Source organism: Acanthisitta chloris, unplaced genomic scaffold, assembly GCF_000695815.1.
Source record: "Acanthisitta chloris isolate BGI_N310 unplaced genomic scaffold, ASM69581v1 scaffold42580, whole genome shotgun sequence".
Lineage (NCBI taxonomy): Eukaryota > Metazoa > Chordata > Aves > Passeriformes > Acanthisittidae > Acanthisitta > Acanthisitta chloris.
In genome coordinates, this window is record NW_008654073.1 from 2,076 (window position 1) to 12,940 (window position 10,865).

Here is a 10,865-nt window from a genome sequence, read left to right on the forward strand (position 1 = left end):
ATAATCTTTTCCCAAGTGTAGAAAGTTATTAAAAGAAAATCTATTCAGGCAAATGGTGCTCAGGCCTTTCCTCCCATGCTCAAGAGAAAGAAACAGGGTTTAAGGTGCAAGATCTCATCTAATCTGCTTTGAAGTTACTTCAGATTTATGCCTGTACAGAACAACAGAGCTCTCCAAGAGAGGCAGGAGTTGTCTTTTCTGATCAATATGACCTCATACTGTTTTTCTTGCAGGATTATCCCTAATCCAAATGCATTCTCACAGGCAAAACATTAGAAGAGTCAATCTAGGCATTACATCATCTTCATAAAATCAACGGGCAACTTCCCCACAAAAATTATCTTTATTTTAAAAGAAACTGAAACCAGACATCAAAAAGCAACAAAGTTACATACAGTGCTGGACAAAGTCTACCATATACATTTTCCAAGAACACTCAAATCAGATTCTGATATATGTTCTTCTAAAAGGTAAAAATATCACATCATTATTAACAAAAAAAATAATTTTAAAATGTCAACAATCTTAATCAGCTTATATTTTGCATTGTTTGGATGGCAGTACATTGGTAACTTGCCTTTTTCAACTCATCTTTAACAGTGAAATGAGAAAATGGACAAAAGTTTCCAAGTCAGAAGGCCCTGAAGGACACAGTGTCTGCTCTGAAAGGCCATGTATGAAGCTTGAATGAAAGACTGTCTTTTAAATAAAAAATCTCTAACAACTCTGTATTATTTCACATTTCAGAAAAAAACTATCAAGAAAAGAGCAAACAAACAAAAATATTAAAGGCTTGCCCTCCTTAAGGTGTATGGAAGTTCAGATTTAGACTATCCTGTAGAGTAGATGAGTGTCTAGGAACAGACAACATCTCTCATGACTCCAATCCCAAAATGTCTCCGGTACAGCAATTCCTGAAATACAGTGCACAGATCTCCAAGTAAAAAGGTGGGGTTGGATCAAAACTTCTTTTGAGACAGACAGTTTGTTTGAACATGAAAAGGAAAATTAACCATGTATGGCAAACAATAGAGAAATAAGTATTCCCTCTGGTGTTGGGAGAAGCCTTTTCTGAACCAGGAGACTAAGGGCGACATCAAACACTTGAAGCTACAGGCAGCACCTCCAAGAGGCTGAACACCATTCAGAATAAATCACCTCAGAACTGATGACACACAACACTAGGCCACTAAAGGCATCCTTTTTTTTTCTATCTAAAGCATAAGTTATCAACAAATCAGAGGAGTTCCATATAAAGAAATGAATGTGCATAACTCAAGATGTAGTGTGATAGTTATATTGCCTTAAAGAGTTCTGCTAAGTACACTTAGTTTCCAATTTTAAGGAAGAGTCTATTCTAATATAGAAAGCTTCAGACAAAACTTGGCAATTGCAGAATAACTTTAAAATACATCCAGTTCTACATCCTCCTGCATGTATCTAATCACTTCCAATAGATATAAAAATTACATGTTTTGTAAACGAAGTGAGGAGTGTTAGAATAGAATTTTCACACCCATGAGCCGATTACCAAATGTTCACCCATTTGTCAGTGGATAATATTAAGAAATTCATACTAACAGTTATGGTAACAAGATGACAATGCACATCAGTGCTGTGTGTTCTGAAGGGTACTCAGTTTTAATTATCATGCTACCATCTATCATTCCTCATTCTATGCAAGATACCACACCAGCTACCAATCCATAAACAATAATGTTTCACATACTTCATAGAGTAGCTTAAAACACATCATGGTATGAAATAATTTGTATTACATAGTAATTTAATCCCTGGCCACAGGGTTAATGTTGGACAAAGTCTGGAAACTTTTCCAATTTGAATTACATACATTAACTTTGCCACACACCACAGCACTAATGCATGTATTACATCAGACATGCTCTAATTTAAAATCAAAACAAAAAAGTTGTTGCAAAAATACATGTCACCAATGTGGAACACATTCAAGATTGTATAAAAAGTACTGAACCGATATCCCAAAACAGGTATATTTAAGCAGTACATAAGGAAAGATTAGTTTTAATATGAAACAGTCATTTAAGTCACATACAACATGATAAGAAGCATGACTTCCTTTTTATTTTAAATGTTACACCAATACTTTTACTGCCAGGCAATGGTTATTTATAAAATGAAAGGGAAATATTTAATGCAGGTGTGTTATCGTAGTAAGTTGGAATAAAGACAAATGTTTAAAAGGTGCTACATTTGAACACCATTGATTTTGTAAAAATCTCAAACCATAAAAGCATTTCACTTGCAAATATCCCAGGCCCCAAACTGCAAACACTCTGAAACATTCTTCACTGTGTGCATGCAGTTCCACTGACTTCATTAATTCTCACATGCTTGAAGTTAAGCCTGAAAAATGTGATTACAAAACTGGTTCTTAGATTAAAAACTTCAGAGGTCACAAAGTATAATCTTCTTTGAGCAGCCCCCAAAATTATACTTTTGTTTTAAGCAGAGCAAACTATATTACTTTCATTAGTTTCTTTCATCTGAAGATCTCAAATAATAACTAGGTCTCTAAACAACCTTGGGAAGTAAGCATTAGTCTGATCTTCTGAAAGAAGAGACTGAGGCACAAACAGTTAACTTGCTTGTTTCAAGTTGTAGAGAGGATCAAAAAGCAGCAAGAAACAGGATTTTTTTTATATCTGCCCTCTAGCCTATATACTGTCACTTACCCTGACACCAATTGAACAAGTATTTTAAAGAGAAAATTACATGTTTTCTCATTTAAAGTTGGTCACTGGCAAACCCCACCTCTAAGTATTAAGGACAGTACAATCCAGTTTATACCTATTTATTTCAGCCTAGGGGAAAAAGAAAGAACATTTTGGGCAATTTAGGCTGCATTTCTGACCATGACAAGGAACAATTTAAAAAGGACACAGGCGTTTCCCATAAAAATGTTAAGGTTTGCAAGACTTACAAAATCTTTGCAATATTTTTGGTGTGCAGCACCAGCACAGTCTAAATCACTAGTAATGAATGAAGCACATGATAGTTCAATACAAATTGTTTCATGTAGAGTATTACAAAAAACTTCACCTATTCTAGGCAACCCTCCCTCCCTCCCACCTACCCTTCTATAACTAACTTCTAATTCTATCAGCTCACATTTTCCTAGTACCTAATTAAACATGATTGCTGTTTTTCCTGTGCATACTTGAACTACTACTAGTCAATACATGCAGAGAAAAACAAAATATAACCCACTCTCTAGATTAAAGTGTTCAAGTATGCCAAGAGTGTATCAGTAGGGCAAGCATATTGACTGGATGATTTTAGGAGATCCTCATCAGTCATATCTCTAGGATCAGTGTGCTGACAAGTTTGGGTTTTGTTGTTCACTTGGTTTTATTTGCTATAACTGGCATTTGCTAATGCCTTGAACTTGGAGGTTAATAAATGCTGAAAATTTACTGGGTTACAAACCCAACATAGTACCAGTTTGGAAAACCTGAAATAAATTGTTAGAGTAAGTTTCACAAATACACAATTTAAGGCCTTATAAAATGATGTTCCAGCTGATTTGAAGTTTTTAAGAACATTGCATTTAAATACTCATGTCTGAACAGCAAATCTAGAAAATACTTGCCTAACTTCATGTCTGGTTGAGAAAGAGATTAAGAAATACATGGCTATTTTAAATACATCTGCTCCAAAATGTTTAAACATTAATTGGACTTCTGAGATACCCCAAAAATCTTCTGAACAGGCATAGGGTGTGGGAGTGGGACAGGTACTGTGAACAGCAGATTTGGGTAACAATATCATCACTGGAGCTTTTGTTGAATTTCCACTGAGCAAGTTCTGTTATTTTGTTTACCTTGCTGTAGGTGTGAACCAGCTCCACTACCTTCACAGTGCAAATTGTTGCAGAGATTAAACTGATTCCCAGAGGAACAAATCTAACTAAACAAGGTTTGGTTTAATTGCTACTTCAGGTACCAAAAGCAAATTCTAACAGTCTGTCAGTCATTAGGAAAACTACTGAAGAATAAGTCTCTCTAAGAGAGGTTGTTGTTCTGTTGGGGGTTTTTTGTTTGTTTTTAAGTATCACACCTTTAACAAAACAAGACTAAGTCTAGTTTCTGTACTAAATTAAAACAACTAGTGATGAAAACACAGGCCCTGGAAACTTTCTTTGCACCTCCATACAGGAAATCCTTAAGATATGAAATGTGTCATTTACACATTAGACATCATTTTCTTTTTCCTGATGAGGGACAAGAAAAAAAAGGAGGGCAATACTGCACTTATCCAGTAGAACTTTTCACTTTTAAAATAAAACAAGAAGAGCTATGTAGATCTGCACAGTATTCTCCAGGAATGTACCACAGTAGAGCCCACTTAAACTCAAATATGATGGTGAACTAGCAAACAGGCCCTACTTTTCACTCATTAGCACAGCTTATCATAACAACTACCTCTTTATTTAGATGACTGTACTCTACAAGCTCCTATATCACTCATCATAGACCTGAAAATTTATCACATTAAGGAACGTGACTAGTACCTGTAATCTTGACATGTGATTTAATTGCTGTTCAAAGACTAAGTTTCCAGCACAGTGGTGTGTATTACAAGCAGAGTCTGTTATTACCATGCCTCCTTTTATTAAGCCAAAACAACACTTCTCTCTAAAGAAACACTTTTTCAGTTGCACATGTAACTATCACTGCTAAGGCTGAACTGTTCAAGGCTAGATTAAATTTTCCCCCACATTAAAAAAAAGAAGAGGAGTTATTTTAAGATCAAGAATAAGATCAAATTAGCCATATTAAAACAGAATTCTTAGCATCACATATGAAGCTCTAGTGCCATTCATACTTGTCAGTAAGATATCAGGTTTAGCAAAGAAGCTAAACTTCTGATTCCTTAGTCCTGATGCGAGCTAAACTCACCTGATATGAAAGTCACATTTTTATTCTTCACTCTAGATTTCCTTCCCCCTCACTGCAAGACTGGCTGAGGCACTGGTGAGAATTTAGTTTTAAGACCTTGCTGGCCAAATTATTGTGCAATTCAGAGCCCGTGTGGAGCACACTCCATCACCTTGGACCCTCCTTCGTGCCAAGTGGACTGTGCAAGCTCAGGATGATTGAGCAGGCTCTAGGTGAAAGCCCTAGAAGATGGGCAGGACTTCCCGTGCACTAGTTCATTCACAATTCTCCAGCAGCACTGAGGCAGGAGACTGGAACCATCAGTGGGAAAGGAAGAGAAAGAGCTGCATGACTGCACAACCATGACAGGTGCAGAGACTGTATCCTAATGTATGTCCTCAAGATAAATGAATTCAGGTTACATATGCAACCCTAGTTTTGGTATTCTCTAGATTTAAAGCACTGGACTTCATCAACTTGATGTGTTCTTTTTCCAATTTAACTGTATTTCATAACTATTTCCAAATACTGCAAAACCTAGCAAGAGCCTTCAGCAAGTATTTGCTGAGAAGTCAGTGGAGATTATTGCCTTTTCAAGGAAATAGAAATGTGGAAGAGTTAGCAGGTTTCATTGTGTTACTAAGCATTAATTCATCAGTTTTTTGAATAGCATGTTAATGCTTCACTTCAAAAATAGGAAAAAGCACATACAAAATTCTCTGTATTTACCCTAAAATAACTAACTATTAATACTGCACATTCCTCCATGTCATCTCCACTATAGTCAAAGAAAGGCTAGCAAGAACATCAATAACAGACATTCATGCCAAAAAAAAGAAAAAAATGAGTACTTGCAAATAAAGTACCATTAAAACTGAGCACTAAATGCTAGTGTTAGTTAACACATTAATACTAGCAAATTAGGGCTATTCATACAGGCACATTTTTCCTTCAATAAAATTGTCAATGCACATCCTACTTGTGATCAGTCCTCAGTTATGTTTTACAGTTTAATCAGAAACAAAAGATACTCCATCCTGTAAAACATTTGCACACATAAAACTAAGAGCACAAAAGCCGAGATGGAAGTTTATGAATGAAAACAGATTGGGGGAAAAAAAAAAAGATAACAGCAATCAAACACAACTGATTGTCTGCAGAAAGTGAAGTACCCAATTTGTAACCAAAATTTTCATAGCAAGTATTTCATCCACTACCAGCAGTGCAGGCTGTTAGCCCTCTGTGTTCAGTGCAGGTGGCCCTGCAGTCTCTCTCGTGCGCATTAACTGCACATCTTTGTCAGCCATGCAAGTATCACAGCCCCAAACTGCCGATGCCTCTGCTGTGAGAAGGCCATAAGCTGACTCCGTCATGCCCGTACAGATGCGATGGAACCATTTTTGACAAGAGGCTTCACACAGGATGGCATCCTGGTCATCATTAACTTCATGTGTACAAATCCCACACGGATACACAGGTTCAGAGGACGAGTGCCCATGACGACTGGGATGAAGAGGTGTTTTGCTGCTCTTTTCAGAGTTGCATCCCTCCGCGGTTCCTCGAGGCTGGCGGGACTTGCCCTGAGTCCCATTTGAATGGCCAGCACTGGTGTTATCAGCACTGCTGGAATGGCTGTTATCCTGATTCACCACATTGTTTCGAGTAGCATTTTTTAGGTCACTGTTACCTTGACTCACAATGTCCTCTGTCCTGTGATGATGCTGATGAGCAGCAGTGTTCTGGCTGGATGCTTTGCTTGCTCCTTGACTAAAGTCTTGTTTCTGTGCTGATGATTTTGTCTGGTTGTATGTGTTTGGTGGAGGAACAAAAGAATGGTTTGACTCTAGCTGAGAATTTGGGAAATTTGGATTGTTTCCAGGGCCAAAGTTAGATGGCACATCAGGGTGAGGTATCTGACCAGAATGGCCAAAGTTCTCCCCAGGATTTGGCCTAAAATGCTGAGCAGGCATATTGACATTTTGATTTATCTGACCACTACTATAAGGTGGTTGATTCCCAAAACCTGGGTTATCATGTGGACCAAAGCTGAAAGAGTGGGGTCGACTAAAACCCATGCCCACAGGGTTTTGAGGAAGAGGATGTGGTTGGTTTCTCAGGGAGTAAGAACCACCATATGGCGAGGACACTCTGGGCAGCATATGAGGTGGCATTCTGAAAGTGTTATAGCCTCCAAAGCCAGGATAACCAGGATTACTGAAATATGGATTTCCTGAAGGAAGTGGTTTATAAGACACAGTATTATAGTTGTCATCAAATGGATTTGCAGCTACAAGGTGGTCAGAGCTTGGATTCGGCGGTGGAGCATATTCAGATGGAGGAGGAAATGATGATCCCTACAAATATTTTAAATACAATATTCAAATTAGTTTTAGTATTTCCCTGCAAGACAGACCAACCACAAAGGTCCTGGATTAGCAATACTACTGCTGAAAGAACTGTTCAGCTGTTGTGTAAAACTCACCCACTCTACCCTGCCAGGCTGTCTGAAATTTCAGTACAGAGGCAAGAGAGGAGTTTGGGCTCCAGATAACATAGTGATTTATAGTAGTCTCCGTCTCTGAAAAATTTTGCAGTTGCATAACCATCCTTCTGAATATACTACTTGGTATGCAACTTCTATTTCTTCATCTTTCGCAGAAGACAAGCAACAACACAGAAAGCAAAGTGTCACAAACACATGCACAAAGTATTTCTGAATGTTGGAGAGCAGATTTGAAGCATTCCCTTAGCTTCATTTTGGGTTCATGTTACTGAACATATATCTCTTAAGACACCCCATTTCTATAAGGATATACAAACCTAATGTTACTGTAACCCTGAAAAGGCATATAGAATATAGGAGTCAGCAGATTGGTATTTTCTGTATTCTGTAGAATATTCTACATTCTGTATATTTCTATAGCAAAGAGAGGTGTTCCTTACAAGCATTCAGTGATTGTGGACAGTCTGCAAAGCATAGTCAGTAAGTATAAAATATAAGGATTAAGCTCTGGTTACAGAGCATAATCAAGTGTTTAATGGAGCCCAGAGGCTGCTTAAATGTCACCTAAGTAGCTATACAATTGAATTTCATTCTAAACTAGCCTGTAGGGAACATCTACCAGGTTTACCCTCACACTAACTGGGCTCACAGAAAGCATTTCCTCCTAGGTACTAATAGACTAGACTGAACATATATTTAAAAAAAAAAAATTAAAAATTTTGCTTTGCTGCAAATTTTGAACCTGGTAAGAAAAGAGCAGAAGCTAATCTGCATGTCCTCTGCAGTTAACACCACTCCAGAACACAAGGAAAGCTCCACCAAGAAAGAGGTTTGAAACCTTTTACAGTAACTGAATGTTTCTCAGAGCAGGTTTCACCATGACTACTTTAAAACAAAACAAAAATTAATAAAACAGATCCACATCTCATTGGACTCTGGATAGGCCTAACTAAGTGATGGTTTGACCTACATAAATAAAGTTACTCTCTCTGGGCAGTACCAAATTAACAGATACTCTTACTCAAAGCTGAATGAACACACAAATGAAAATTCTGCACTACAGATAGCCAATTGCTTAACGTGTTTTGTATTCAGGCTTCCTTTTCTGCAAAGAAAAACTGCATAGAAATGTCAAACTGCAGGGATTCACTGGAAAGGAGCTGTACCTGCCTCACAGCTTTTGCTTAAAAAAATCACTTGGGGAGTGTGACAAGAGTTTAGTCAAAGCATTAATAGAGTGTACTGATTCATTAGCCACAAATCCACACGTACAGGAATGAAAGTAAAGAGAGAAGTAGTCTCATGGCAACAACTCATGCTGCACAGATTTCTACCAATGGCTACAACAAAGTCATTAAAAGAAAGTCTGTCTCAGAATCAAATCCATATGGCAAAAATACAAGTTGTTGCAGTCTCACTGTGCTCCTCTCTTCAGAGGTCTTTGGCAGCCTACAGAGATTAAAATAACTTCGGCGCAAATAACTAGTATGATAAAGATTCCAACTTCAGGGTAAAACTGAAATCTTTTGCACTTAGCTGCTATTTGTGACGACAGACAGATATTCTGAGCAATGCCAGACAGTCATACCAGCCAACAACGTGTGAGTGCACTATTCATTAAGAAATCCAAAGAAGCAAAGGGAATTTACCTGTGTATTTGCTTTGCGCTTTTTCTTATCAGGGCTTCCAAGCTGAACTCCTGGTCCTCCTAACCCATCCAATCCACTGTCACCACCTACAAAATTTCAATCAGTGCAACAATGAATTAGTTTTCTTACAGACTGCATTGTAAGTTTGCCTCTGACTGTCATAGCAACAGATATCTGCTACAAATACTGAATTTGAATTATTTCTGGTGCTTTACACTGCAAGTCCCTGAGGAACAAACACCTGGAGCAAAGTCAGCACACCTCCTCCATAGCTGTCTTACTCCATTACACTTTAATGTCCAATTCATGCTCATTATCGTTGGAATAAACATCTCCATTTATTTTATGTTTATCTGTCCCTTGGTTCTTAACATCTCCACTTCACCAGTTAGAAATATTACTTGTTTGCATAACTCATAAAACTTTCAAAAGAACTGTATAAAGCCATGCCTAAAATTCACCTCTTACTTAACTTGGACAGACACAGCATTTATCAAACTCACCGCAGCAATCCACAACAGTGTGTTACAAGCCATCATGAAAGAAAAAGCAAACAGGAGCACATCCATGAACAAAAATCACTGAAAACCTGCCGTGTTGTTGAGACACATCTCCAGTTTACCAGATCACTAAATGCAAGACTTGATCAAACAAAAAGACACCTGCCAAAAGTAAGAGGGGCTCTAAGCAAACCTGCCCAACTGCAGAAACCTCACAGAATAACCGAGCAAAGCTCCTCTGGCACAAAAAGTAAAAAAATGTTCATTTTATTGGTCACTCAATCAGACTTGACATTGAGATATTTGTACTTCGCCTGGGATTCTTCTTCACCTTTCATAACACTGGGACAAACTCTCAAAGTTGTATAATTCATGGCTTTCATTTTTAAAACCCTAGTTAGACCATAGATGCAAAACCGAAATATTCTCTTTATTATCCCAGTTGGTCTGCCTTGATGGGGCTCAAGGGAATTTGCCATCATATGGGAATGCAAAGAAAACCCTGAGCTGAAGTATGAAAATAACTTCCAGGTGATATGAGAGCAAGATACTAACATCATTACATTAAGAAACTATGTTACTTCTTTTTTTCCTGGGCCCATTAAGATAACAACTTATTTGCTCTTTTAGATAAATACATAGTAACAGCACAGAACAGTAAGTGGACAATCCAACCTAAAAATTTTACTGTTGTTTGTTTAAAACTCATATTCAGAATACAAGTCAAACTTTAGCAAGATGCAAGCACACAGCTGAACACACAGATCTGCCTTTATGACCAAATAACCTGTAGATAACTGAATTATCAACAGTATTATGCAAAGCAGCATAATGGATGGCATTACACTCTCTCTGTTAGACAAGTGTTCCCAGCAGACAGGTAAACCAGCTTTAAGACCATTCAGTAAAGTAACACAAAAATGTACATATAGGGCATTAACCACTGAAAGCAAAATATTACATATATATATATATCCGCATTTCTTTTAATAAATTCAACAGCTAGCAACACAGGCATCAGTAAATCTGTGATCAAGCAGAATACTGAGGATCATACACAAGTGCTGGTTTACAGTAGCATAGGATAAAAACTTTATAAAATTATGTATATATTCCCTCTCTAGGATACCAAAAACATAAGCATATGAATATTAGAATTCCAGTGACAAGTTTCACCAGCTTCTACCTGAATCACTTACAGAGGTGAAGCCATTCACATGCCTAGGTTTGCAGAAGTGAGTTCTGTGTCTGGGGAGGCACAAAGCTTTTGTATTTTCAGCTCTCGCTGTGTGAG

At 37.6% G+C, this 10,865-nt stretch overlaps 1 protein-coding gene across 1 annotated transcript; it reads right to left on the minus strand.

The window, feature by feature from the left end:
• Window positions 1–6,151: 6,151 nt before the first annotated feature.
• On the minus strand, window positions 6,152–9,157 carry PYGO1 (pygopus family PHD finger 1; the record flags this gene model as incomplete). Its single annotated transcript, XM_009083223.1, has 2 exons — window positions 6,152–7,273; window positions 9,072–9,157. Coding segments are annotated over 2 exons (1,208 nt in total), but the record flags the coding sequence as incomplete, so codon positions are not given.
• Between the last annotated feature and the right edge of the window lie 1,708 nt (window positions 9,158–10,865).